Consider the following 14274-nt stretch of genomic DNA (forward strand, 5'->3'; position numbering starts at 1 on the left):
TTTTTTTTTTTTACTATTACTGTCTTACGTATTTGAATTTCAAATCTATTAGTCTTTCTTTTGCTTCTTTGGAGAGACTACTATGGCTGCAAGATTTTCTGTTCTGCTAATTATTTCTAATGTATTTCTCTTTTAACTTAGAATGTTCTTTTTTTTTTTTTTTGTAGTCATCCTGGGACAGCCTGTTGCGATTTCATGAGTCCATCAGGCATTAATTCCACTCTCTTTGGACAACAATATTTACTTCCAGATGTTTCTAATTTTTCAATGTTTTGTTATTCATCTTTCTATTTTTAATATGTTCTGTGTTGATTTAGATTTTTAATTGGATTATTTTCATCTAGAAATATTTGGTGGTTTTATCTTTTCTCCTTATATTCCCCTGTCACTTACTTTGTGACTACTTTCCCTTTAATACTTGGCATACCTTTGAGTCTAGATTAGAATACTATTTCAGCCTCCTTCCTATTGAATTATTTACTCTTCTCACATTTTTCACAACTAAGAAGTTTCTAAAGAGAGAGGATCGACTTACATGGATTTCAGGCCTTTTTCTTTACAACTATACATGCTGCCCATGTCCCAATTCACTCTTCTCTTTCTTCTCAGCTGGCTTATATTAGTATATGCCCGTTTTAGCTGAGCTGGGGAGGAAAGGATTAGTGTTCTGGGCATAGTTTCTACTTTCTAAAAATTTCACAACCTAAGGACTACTTTAGCTTGATTCATCCAATTTTCTATTCCTTTTCTCTCCTCCCACATGCTCTGCCGTTTTGACTAATCAATATCTGATGTCTATTGCTGCAGAGTGAGGAAGAGTAAAATGCCTGAGGCAGGAAAGGAGCTGCCAAACCACAAGACAGTATGTTCATTTATGCCTACCCTACAGAGAGGAGGGAGTAGTGTACAAGGAGTAGTGAATGTATGTAGGGATTAACATTGTCAGTGATTAATTATTATGACTTGTTACCTTATTCAGTTTCCTACAATATGGTTTTCAGGTTATTCAATTTCTAAGGTGACTATTATGCATTAGTTATCTCAGTATATCTTATCTTCAAAGTCTTGCAATAGAAATTCATGTGTTTTTCTAAAGTTACCACTTTTGTGTTTGCTTTTCTTCTGCCAAATTTTCTTTCACTTCTATATTTCAAATCCTCTATATCTTTGGAAATGCTTTTCATCATGTGTTCTAAATTTTGTTCTTGTTCATAATTGAGAGCTCTAATTTCTGACTCCATTTTTATCTTAATATCTTTTCAAAATATGTCTCTTTTGAATCATTCCAGAGTTGCTGGGGGTTTTATAAACCCTCTATTATCTCATAATCTCTAGGGACTCTAAAATTTTCTTCTTCATTTTGGTTCATTTTCCATCATAACATAGTTTTATTATTATAATACATGTAGTATAATATGTCATGGTGTATTTTTAAATTTTTCTTCATTTTTGTTTCTGTCTTTATGAAATTATCTATTAATTTATGCTTATAATCTAACAGAATTGGTCAAAGGTTTGAGAGGTTAAGTAACTTGCTCAGGATGCATCCATCAGAAGACAGAATTGAACCTAGATCTTCCTAACTCTGAGAAAGCCTTTCTACTATGGCATAATGCCTTGTAGGAAGGGAAGAAAGGGAAGGAGGGGAAAAAAAGAATCTTAAAGAAGCTAAAGTCTTATTCAAATCACTATTGAGTTAACTTTGTACTATGTTTGTTTTGTAGCCATTCGCTGTCTTCCACCTCCAGATATTGCCAATGGCCAATACACAGACAATTTTCAAGGTTTTTTTACTTATGGCTCATCGGTGAGATATACATGTGATAAAACATATTCACTCATTGGAGAGGAATTCATCTATTGTACTACTAAGAACATGAAAGATGGAGAATGGAATGGCCCTCCCCCTAAATGTAAAGGTGATTCATTTTTATGTATTTGATTCATTGATTTATAAACATATGAAAAGAAAATTAGAAAAATAATTACTTCAAGGCATTCCTACAAAATGAAGATGCTAATTATTGTTTTAAAAACTAATATTGCTGTGATACTATTTAAGAAGATTAACTATAAACATTTGAAGATCCACTGTAGATAGGTTTGCATATTTATATATTTCTCTTTGTGAATCCCTTTTCCTTAAATATACTTGTATAAACAGTGTATCATCAGTCAGTTTCATTTTTAGCCCCAACTTGTGACAAGTTGAGTTCATATCTTTTACATACATAGACTCAACCATTTATTGAATGAGTGTTTACTAAGATTCCATTATAAGTCAGGTTCTGCCAGGTATTAGGGACACAAAGACAAAATGAAGTAATCCTTACACTCAAGAAACTTACCTTCTAATAAAGTGAATAAAATGTACATATGCAATATTTAGGAAGCAGATATAAGTAACTACAAAGGAAGGTACTAACAGCTCTGTATATCAGAAGGTATTAGTATGTGTGTGTCTGTATGTGTATATCATCATATGTTTATATTTTAAGTATCAGAAGCTATAGACAAACCTTTCTCCTAATTAGCTTCCTCAAAAAAGATTCTGTCATTATCCTCAAAATTTAGAAGTTAAGGAAAAATTGATGTCTGTATAAGATCCATGTAGCTAAACATCTCTATGTAAAAACGATCGCATTTTATTAATTTTGATGTCATGATATTTACAAATTATATTTTATGTTGGTTTAACATGAAATATAAATCTACCCTTTTAATAATAATAATAATAACTAGCATTTATATAACATTTTAAGGTTTGCAAAGTACTTTATAAATACTATCTCATTTAATCTTCACAACAACCCTGAGAGATAAATGCTCTTACTATTCTCATTTTACTAGGAGATTGAGGTGGATATAAATGTATTTGTTTAGGGTCACTCAGCAGTAAGCATCTGAGGCTTGATATGAAGTCTAGTCTTCCTAATTCCAGGTCCAGAATTCTATCCACTGTATTGCCTAACTACTAATGTAGTTACATGTAACTATATAAAATTATGTAATTTTATTTTTTAAAATCTAGATCACCAACTATATAATAAATGAAATGAAATATTTTAAACTTTTATCTACCAAAAATGTGGAAATTTTTTTATTTTATGTGTGTGTGTGTGTGTGTGTGTGTGAGAAGAAAGATTAAGGAACTGCTAATTCACTTCTGTACAATAGACCCTTTCCAACATACCACTGGGTAAAGTTTTTGTTATATTGGTTCTTTTTTTTTTTTTTTTTTTTTTTTAGCTGTGGTAACTTTATTCAGTGTTATGGTAGTAATCACTTCTGGAAAGTTCTGACATATTTTAAAATTAAACTGCCAGACTTGTATTCAGACACACAATTTATTTACACACAAGTATGTCTTATTAACCAAATTATGTTAATTCTTTTGGAAAGTCAGTTTTATAGACCTACCAGTTTTCTAACTTCACATGATATATATATATATTTTTTTATTTAATAGCCTTTTATTTACAGGATATATACATGGGTAACTTTACAGCTATATTGGTTCTTTAATAGAAAGCAGTTAATTGCCAATCAAAGGAGCAAATTAGTGTCATCTTATGAGAACCTGAGGGAAAAGTATAAATCAAGCTTCAACTGAATCCTCCAGAGATTGAGCCCTAACTTCAGTGAAAAGGCACAGCCAGCTGGCAACTTTCCAGAATTACTATGAGAGATGCCAGTAGAAAAAAAAAAATGCTTTTATCATGGAAAGAGGCAAGAAGAATTTTACAGTGCTCTTCAGAGAAGGATATCACTCCTGCAAAATAATCCCTGTGTGTGTACAAAGTGCAATTTGGTCTCTCACGTAGAGAAAGTGAAAGGGGGAGCTTCTACTCTCCTGTGCATTCAGTAGATGTTTCATAATCATTTGTCAAATGGAATTTGTTGACATATTCCTTGAAGGAACTTAAGAGCTTACAGATATAGAAAACAAAGAAGAAGAAGAATCTGAAGAAGCAAAAGGAATCCCAACTTGTATGAGAAGATTGGAGTATAGAAAAATATTAGACAAAGAAGAAAAACAAAAATTACCATTGAATATTTAAAGATAAGTTACAGATAAAAGGCTTTTTCTGTAGAGTGGAACACTTTTCAAAGGAAGCAACCTTTTATACTCCAAAGTAGCATGGTATGAAGCTATAAGCAGCACCAAGGGAAAAATTATCCACTACATTTAAAAGTAAATGAGACAAGGAATTGTAACATACAGATTCAAGTATTGATCAACCTAATATAAAGAGTGGAAAGGTCTTCTATCTTTCTACAACACATATCTAAACATGATGGAGAACCTCCAGAAACTTGTTTAGCCTAACAACCACTACCATTTCAGGTAATTCACGTGGGGATAAATTATAATGTCAAAAGCAACCTAGAAAGTATTACTAGAATACTAGAGCTCTGGCAAGAAACCAAAGACCACAGGACCACAGATTGTGGTTTTTTTTTTCAGTGATGCCATCTGAAGATAAAGACCAGAAAAGAAAGATATATTTGAGAAAGAAACAATCTTCTTAGAAGATAATGATTGAGAATATTAGATTTTTGAACCATTGCTTCAATGTAGGATATAATGCACATAAAGAAGAATGAAATCTGCACAGTAAGGACTGAGGAAAATTATATATGTGTGTATATACCCATATATTCATATATATATATGTGTGTGTGTGTGTGCATATATATGCATATATATGCATATGCACACACACACACATCAGTTTGTACAACTTAACATTTCTTTTGAGCTACTTCAAATCTGTTTTGCTCATAGAGCAGAGTACTTTCTTTGATGTGAGCATGTCATGCTGGGTGGTGATATGCCATGTCTCACAATCGAGTCCAAAGTTCTTCATGTGAGCACCTGCCTTGTATGAGTTCTCCATAAAATTTTCTTTTAGGTAAATATGTGTTTGGCATTTAAACAATGTGATCAGCCCATCCAAGTTGCACTCTCTGCAGTAGAGTTTGAATGTTTAGCAGTTCAGCTTGGAAAAAATTCCTCAGTGTCCAATACCTTATCTTACGAATAAAGAAAAGATAGCTATCCATAGTGTAGAGGAAAGCTCTCATGCTCAGAAGCTAGAGGACTTGAGTTCAAACCTCCCTTTGATGCTTAATACTTATGTGCCTTTTGGCCATTTATTTACTATTCTGGATATCTCTTTCCTTATATGCAAAATGAAGGGATGAGAATAGACAATCTCTGGGGTGCCTTCCAGGATTAGATGCATGATTCTATCATAGCTTATAGTAATTATGGAAAATCACTGAAAACAGACAAAGGCAGATGTCTAATATTTTTTTAAAAAGAAAGAAGGTGTCATCTGAATATAAAGCCATTAAAGTTTACTTTAATTCCTGGGAAAATTACAAAAAAAAAATTTTTTAATTTAAATAATATTATTTCCACTTATTTGAAAAATAATTTTTAACTTCCTTCTTAAAAAATTGAGTTCCAAATTCTCTTCCTCTTTCCTCCCTTCTATATTTTTGAGATGGCAATCTGATATAGACTATACATGTACAATTAGGCAAAATATATTTCTGTATGATTCATGTTGTGAAAGAAAACACAGACCAAAAAAACATCCTTCCCAAAACAAATAAAGTGGAAAATGGTATGTTTTAATCTTCAGTTTTTTCTCTGAAGGTAAATAGCATTTTTATGAGTCCTTTGCAAATGGCTTGGATCATTGTATTGCTGAAAATAACCAAATCATTCAAAGTTGATCATCATACAATATTACTGATACTGTTTACACAGTGTTCTGGTCCATTTTGTATTAGTTCATGTAAGTCTTTTCAGGTTTTCTGGAGAGCATTCTGCTTGTGCTTTCTTATAAGATGGTAGCTATTTTTCAATTGATGAATGCCCTCCAATTCTAATCCCCTCCAATTCCACTTATTATTTTTAATCTTTCCAATTTTCATTTATCACAAAAAGGAGCTACTATAAATATTTTCGTACAATTAGATCCTTTGCCTTTTTCTTTTCCCTTGATCTCTTTGGGATTCAGATTTAGTAATGCTGGGTCAAGGAATTTGCAATTTTGTAGCCCTTTGGCCATAGTTCCAAATTGCTCTCCAGAACGGTTGGATCAGTTCAGAATTCCAATAGTGCATTAGTGTCTCACACCCATTCCAACATTTATTATTTTCCTTTCTAAATCATCTTGGCCATCCTAATAGGTGTGAAATGGTACCTCAGAATTGTTTTAATTTGCATTTCTCTAATCAATAATTCAGAGCATTTTTTAATGACTATAGATAGCTTTGATTTCTTCATCTGAAAGCTGCCTGTACATATCCTTTGACCATTTATCAATTGGGGAATGATTCATATAGAATGCACTTTTTAAAAAAGAGTTTTTATGAATTTAGAAGGGAAAGCCAATGATCAGTAAGAGGAACCATGATATGATTACAGACAAGTCATAATAGACCTACCATCTTTCACAAAGATAGATAGATAAATAGATGACAGAAGACACACACGTGTATGTGTATATATAAAATAATAAAATGTCATATATACATAAGTGTACATCTATGTGTGTATATGTATATACATACACATGTATGTGTTTTCCCCCATTAAATTGGAAGATGGAATTGTCTGTTTTTTGCATCCTTCACCATGTTTGGCACATAGTAAACTCTTAAATAATTTTCATTAATTGATTTATTGTACAAGATAAAAATTACAAACTATTTTGCAATTCACTAAAGATAAAAACATAATTTTAACATAGCATTTTGTTAACTATGTTTCTCTTCTAATCTCTGCTATATCTATGTATACATCTTATGTCCTTTTTAAATTTTAGATAAAATATATGTACATGTTATAGAAATTGATGTGCTTTTTCACCATATATTGATAGCAAGGAAGCATGAGGAAGGCAGACTCATCTTCCTGAATTCAAATTTGTCCTCAGACACTTTGTACCTGTGTGATTCTAGGCAAGTCTCTTCACTCTGGTTGCTTCAGTTTCCCCATCTGTAAAATGAACTGGAGAAGGAAATGGCAAACCATGCTAATGTTTTTACCAACAAAACCTCAAATGGTACACAAAGGGTCAGACAGAATTGAAATAACTAAACAAGAACCACCTCTACCACATGTTATAAATATTTACGCACTTTGTATTTACCTTGTTTATAAATGACTTGTAGGAAGGAAGTATTTTTTTAAACTTTCTTCTAACCACTATTCCCAAACACCTAATTCGCTTCCATATACTTTGTTAATTTATTAATAATGAGGCTACTAAACTTTTTATTAGCTTTACAAATGAAATTAGGTCTGAAAATATTTTTGTTGGTTAATTTTTTCCAGGGCTACAACCTCACATTATCATATTATATAAACAGAAAAGACCCAAAATGAAAAAATAACACTAATGAGCATCATTTTAATAAACAACAAAAGAATGTTTTCCAGGAGTTTCTTTTTTAACCTTTTTGTTTGTTTGTTTTCAATACCTCCCCTACTTTGATGTAAAATGATCTGATTCATTTAATTTTCAGTTGTCCGTTGTAACAGTCCAGATCTCCCAAATGGACATCTAATATCTGGAAGAAGGCCATTTTATACTTATAAAGAAACCGTGATCTTGGAATGTGATTCTGGATTTTACTTGGAAGGCGAGGAAAAGATTTCCTGTGGTGCTGACAACATCTGGGTTCCTGGTATGCCACAATGTAAAGCAGGTAAGTACCAGCACTTCAGAAAGAAAAATCGTACTTCTTTTTTTTTTTCTGTTTTCTCCAAAATCTCTATGACTTTATGGGGTGGAGATAAGAGAAAATTTTGTCTACTGTTAAATATACCCATAATTATGCTGTTTTATATTGGGTTTGGAAGTAGGGATTCATAGGATGATCTGAGTATAAATCCAACCTCAGACACTTACTAACTATGTTACTATGGTCAAATCCTTTAACCTCTGTCTGCCTCAGTTTCCTCATCAGCATCTACCTCTGGTTATTGTGAGAATCAATCATGATAACATTTGTAAGATTCTTCGCACAGTACCTGGCACATAGGAGGCATTCACTAAATGCTCATTACCTTCCTTCTTTCCTTCCTTTCTTCTTGAATACTCAGAGTTTGCAGGTAGAATGCTGGTCAGACCAAAAAATTAGCCTAGTGATAATGAAGTAGATTATACTCTGAAATGTTAAAATGATAAAAATTTCCACATAACTTTCTCTATTGTTCCATCTTCACCCCATATCTGGAAAGATTTCTTCAATCTAATTTCAGATGCAATGTACCCTGTAGCTATATTCATTTCATCATATAGAATAAAAATAAGAGGAAAACTCTCCCATTTTCTAAATCAGAAACTCCTTTCCTGCTTTTCCTAAGAAACAAAAAGAATAGAAATAGGTATTATACATCTAGTGTACTTCTTAGGAATCACAAGATACATCAACTGGTTCAAGAAACTGGGGGAGGGTTTCTCAGCTTTCAAAAGCTGTTAATACTGGGACCTAGGAATCTGCCTCAGGACCCAATCTAACTTGGCCTGGCAGCATCAACTTTCAGTGCCAATAAACAACTTGCATTTTTGCTCTTGGTCTTTGCAGTCTATCCATCACAACTGGTGGAGGCTTGAGCAAGCATTATAGCAGCATCCACAACTGAAAACATCAGTCTATTCTCTCTTTATGGCCAATAAGATTGGTGCTGTAGTTAGCACTGCTATTTTCCTTAGCTTTGCTGAATCTCCAAATCAATGATCAGAAGTCTTTTGAAGGGAAAAAAGGGCCATTTGGGAGAGTATTTGGTCTCAAGTGCATTCTTTTCACTTCTCCCACTAACATACCATCTCCTCTCCCCCATTTCCTTTCCAGTTAACATTTATGTTATAAAATAAAGCCATTAGAAATATTCTATTAGCCTAGAGTGGACTTCATAAAACTCTTGAAATAGATTTGGCTAAAGGTTATTTTTACCTTCTGAATTGAATTCTTCCTGTGCAACAAGAGAACTGTTCGGTTCTGCACACATATATTGTACCTAGGATATACTATAACATATTTAACATGTATAGGACTGCCTGCCATCTAGGGGAGAGGGGTGGAGAGAGGGAAGGGAAAAGCCGTTACAGAAATGAATGCAAGGGATAATGTTGTAAAAAATTACCCAGGCATGGGTTCTGTCAATAAAAAGTTATAATTATTAAAAAAAAAAAAAAGAAAGAAAGAAATAGACTTGGCTAAGTTTCAGCTCAAAAGTCATCATTCCAAGAACTATTCAGCACCCTTCTTGGAAGCAATGAAATTCAAAGCAAACTTTCTCCTTCAATGACTGCAAATAACTATGATGAAGACTAAGAAGATGTATTTTAAAATCTTATCTAACATATGTGCTTAGGTGTTTGTTCCTCTTTTTATTGTCCAGAATACAATTCTATTTATCAAATATTTCTTCATAATATAATAATAGCTCACATTTATATAATGTGATATAAAAACTATTCTTCATAATATACTTCTGTACTGTTATATTGTGAGATATATATATGTAATTGACTATGCTTCAGTTTTGAAAATGTCATCCTCACAACAATTCTCTGAGGTTGATAATATTATTTTATTAAGAATAAAAACATTGTTCTTAGTAATTAAGTAATTCAAGAAAATAACAAGTAATGTTATTCTTCCTTTACATATGAAAGGCAATATGCTACAGTGTATAAAGAAAACAAGCCTCAAAGACAAAGACTGGTCTTGCCTCAAATATACACTGGCTCAATGGCCTAGGTGTTCCAAGGCTGCCATTCTGAGATTAGATTCTGCTTGTATCAAGTCAAGGACTTTTCCTCACTTAAGAGTTCCTTATTTCAATGAAATAATAAGCCCCATCCTCTTTTATATGTGAGAAAATTAATGCTCAGAAAAGTTCAGGCACTTGGTTGTAGTTACACAGCTGTCCTCTTAAACCACATATTTCAGGACTTATTGTTGTTGTTTCCCTTCTGGAGTTTACACTGTCATAGGAAAGTTAATGTCCACAAGTCCACAAGTAAATATAATATAGTCCAAATAAATAAAGTCCACAAGTATAAATATAATAAAAGTCAAGATATTTTAAAGCTTTTAATAAATATATGCGTATATAATAAAATTAACTAAAATAAAATAAATTGCATGGTCTGTATCAAGTTGAATTAGCAGAAAGAATTTTCTATACAAATGAAAATCATGGGACTTGTGAAATTACTATTAAAAATTGTCACCACCAATAAATAAATAAATATTTGTATATGTATTTACTTCCATAAATATAATAAAATTCAAAAGCTATGAGCTACAAATAAGTATGGGCACATAGAGAAAAAGGAGATTATATAAGGTTTCATGGAGCTCTGACAAGCTCCCTTTTGGTATTTCCAAACTAATTAGATTCTCTATTAAGTTTTTCCCTCTGATCTAAAATCAGAATGCCTTTTAAAATTATATGGGGGAGAAGGCTAATTCTACTCTTCCTCTTAGATTCACACCTACAATTAAATTTCTTAGTGAAAGTTTAATTATCAAAAAGTGAATATTTGTTTATAATTGTTATTGTTGTGATAAGTGAGTTGATTTGGTTTTGTTGGATATATTTTGGTTTTTTGTATCTAAAATGCTGCTGCTGAGATGGATCCATTTCTAAATAGCTCTCCTTTCACTCTTATCCAGAGGGTCATCTCTTGTGGCAAGCAAAAGAAAAGAAAGGGGAAAGGGGGAGAAAAGCATTTCAGTAAAACTAATCAACATATTCATGGAATTTGACAGTATAAGGAATGTTTCACACCTACTACACACCCTTTTTCTGAGGAGAGGGAGGTGCCAAATGCCAAATCTTAAGTGTTTTGTTTTTGTTGTAAAGGAGGTGCTGGTAATGGGCAGTGGCTATCCTAATATGGTTACCTTGACATTCCAGTCTCTGATCACTCTCCCACAGAATTTTATTCGAATATTTGTTTGGGGACAAATATATCCCTACTATTTTGCATATCAGTGCAAGGGTGAGGGAGTTGTTCTTTTCAACTTGGTGTAAACTTAGAAAAGAAAAGAGCTTCCTAGAGTAATCCCTGTATCAAGATTTTAGGAACCTTAGAGATTATCTGGTGTTCTAGCCCAACTTTTTCTCTTTCACCCATTTTAGAAACAAGACTTAGTGTGATTCAGATTCAGTGTTACTATGAAGGCCACAGAGTTTGCAAATAGTAAAATATGGTAATTATTAAATCCAATCTTCTGAATCCAGATATAGTATGTATTTCTGCTTTCTTAATAACATTTTTAGCAAATTTGAAAACATTTCAATTCAATAAACATAAGCACCTTCAAAATCCAAAGTATAACATCAAGATCTTAAACATTTTACTCTTTACTCAAAACCTACTTATTGTCTTCATTTCCCTTGATGTTCTTAGATCTTTTGTTTTTATAGATGTTTCCCTAATGCAAATCCAAATTTGCCTTGATGATTTCCTAGGTGAATTTCTGTAGACTTTTTGACAGGATAATGTTTGAATTGATATTTACTAATGATATTGATCTATAGTTCTTCTTTGCCTTATCCTTTCTGGATTTAGGTATTAGAACTATATTTGATTCCCAAAAAGAGTCTAGTAAAGTGCTTTCTTTCTCAACTTCTGAGAAAAGTTTCTGTAGTATTGGTTATTAGTTCTTTAAAAATTTGATAGTGGTAGGGGAAGGGAGGGAGAAAAATTTGGAACACAGGTTTTGCACGGATGAATGTTGAAAGTAACTATCTTTGCATGTATTTTAAAAATAAAAATATATATTTTTTTAAAAAATTAAAAATAAAAATTTGACAATATTTCCCCTCAGGACTACAAATTTTCTTTTGGTTTTTCTTTAGCTAGCTCTATTTCCTTTTCTGAGATTGAATTATTTAAGATCTCTATTTTGGTGTTCTACTAGCAAGAGTATTTGATATTTCTGAAGGTATTCCTCTCTTTGTATTCTGTTTTGTTAGCATGAAAATGCATAGTAAATTTTAATAATTATTTATATTCTATTTTTGTTGTGATTTTGTTGCGATTTCACTCAGTTCATTTACTATTTTGTTAATTAATTTTCTGTCCTCTTACTAGATTAGCTAAAAGTTTACCAATTTTGTTAAGTCTATTCAAAGAAAGCTTTGGGTTATCAAATCTATATAATCTCTTTCACTTACAATTTATCTATTTCTCTTCGAATTTTGAGTATCTTCTCTTTATGCTTATTTTGTGCTTTATTTTGGGGTTTGCTTGCTAATTTTCTCTTTTAAAAAATTTAAAATACTATTTTATTCTTTCACCAGTTACATGTCAAGAAAAATTTTAGCCTTCATTTTTTGTCAAAATTCTGAATTCCAAATTTTTCTCCCTCCTTTCCACCCTCTTCTAAATATGGTAAGCAAGTTGACATAGTTTATATATGTGCTATCATGTAAAATAAATTTCTATATTAGTCATGGTTGTAAAAGAAGAAACAGATCAAAATGGGGAGAAAATCAAGAAATAATAAACTAAGTAAGAAAAATATGCTTCAATCTGCCTTCAGAGTACATTAATTTTTTATCTGGTTATGGATAGCTTTTTCCTTTATTAGTTTTTTGTACTTCTCTTGGATCATTATGTTGTTGAGAAGAGCTAACAATCATGGTAGATCATCATACAACCTTGCTGATACTGTGTGAAATGATTTTTCTGGTTCTACTCATATCACTCTGCATTAGTTCATACAAGTCTTTCCAAGTTTTTCTGAAATTTGCTTGTTTAACATTTTCTATTGCACAGTAGTATTTCATTACATTCATATAACACAGCTTGTTCAGCCATTCTTCAATTGATGGGCATCCTCTCAGTTGCCACTACAAAAAGGGCATCAATAAATATTTTTTGCACATATATATTCTTTCCCTTCTTTCATGATCTCCTTGGAATATCTAGTAGTGTTATTGCTAGATCAAAGGGTATGTACAATTTGATTGCCCTTTGGGTATAATTCCAAATTGCTCTTCAGAATGGTTAAATTAGCTCAGAACTTCACCAACAGTGCATTAGTGTCCCAATTTTCCCATATCCTCTCCAATCTTTATCATTTTACTTTTTTGTCATATTGATCAAGCTGGTAGGTATGAGATAGTTTCTTAGAGTTGTTTTAATAAAAATTTCTCTAATCAAAAGTGATTTAGAATACTTCTTCATATGCCTACAGATAGCTTTGATTTCTTGATCTAAAAAGTGCCTGTTCATGTCCTTTGACCATTTATCAATTTGGGAATGACTTGGATTCTTAATATATTTGACTCAGTTCTCTGTTTGAGAAATGAGGCTTTTATCAGAGATATTTTATGTAAAGATTGTTTCCTAGCTTTATGCTTTACTTCTCATCTTGGTTGCATTGTTTTTGTTTGAACAGAAGCTTTTTAATTTAAAAAAATAAAAAATTTCTGTTTTTCGTTTTGTAATGCTTTCTATTTCTTGTTGATTATGAATTTTTTCCTTCCTCATTCACTTATGATGTCACCTTTTCTATCTAAATCATGTGCACATTTTGAATTTATCTCGGCATATGATATGGTATGAGATATTGGTCTTTGTGATAACCTGGTTTGTGTCCTGTTGTTTTCCAGTTTTCCCATCAATTTTCGTCAAAAAGTGAGTTCTTATCCCAAAAGTCAGAGTCTTTGGGTTTATCAGACACTAACTTTTATCATTGACTACTATGTCATGTGTACCAAGTCTACTCCAATGATGCACCACAGTATTTCTTAGCCAGTACCAGACAGTTTCAATGATTATTACTTTATAATACAGTCTGAGATCTGGTATTTCTACAATTATATTTTTTCCCTTTAATTCCCTTGATATTCTTGAACTTTTCTTCTTCCAATGAATTTTGTTACTATTTTTACTAGTTTTTTGGTAGTTTGATAAGACACTGAATGAGCATATTAATTTAGACATAATCATCATTTTATTACATTGGTTCAACCTAGTTATGGGCAATTGCTATTTTTACAGTTGTTTAGATATGACTTTGTGTGAAGAATGTTTTGTAATTGTGTTCATATAGTTCCTGGGTTTTTCTTGGTAGGCAGACTTCCAATTTTTATATTGTTTACAGTTATTTTAAATAGAATTCCACTATCTCTTGATTCTGGGTTTTATTGGTCATAAAAAAAATTCTGATGATTTGTGTAGGTCGATTTTAAATCCTGCAACTTTGCTAAAGTAGCTA

At 31.9% G+C, this 14274-nt stretch overlaps 1 protein-coding gene across 3 annotated transcripts in view; it reads left to right on the plus strand.

Annotated features, from left to right (window-relative positions):
• LOC105750613 (C4b-binding protein alpha chain-like) overlaps nt 1-14274 on the plus strand; it is a 71739-nt gene that overhangs the window by 26409 nt on the left and 31056 nt on the right. For all 3 annotated transcript variants that reach the window (XM_031937278.1, XM_031937279.1, XM_031937280.1), the window contains exons 5-6: nt 1725-1919; nt 7549-7731. In XM_031937278.1, coding sequence (XP_031793138.1) covers nt 1725-1919; nt 7549-7731 — 378 coding nt within the window. The remainder of the gene's footprint in view (nt 1-1724; nt 1920-7548; nt 7732-14274) is intronic.

This window comes from Sarcophilus harrisii, chromosome 4 (assembly GCF_902635505.1).
Source record: "Sarcophilus harrisii chromosome 4, mSarHar1.11, whole genome shotgun sequence".
In the NCBI taxonomy this organism is placed as follows: domain Eukaryota; kingdom Metazoa; phylum Chordata; class Mammalia; order Dasyuromorphia; family Dasyuridae; genus Sarcophilus; species Sarcophilus harrisii.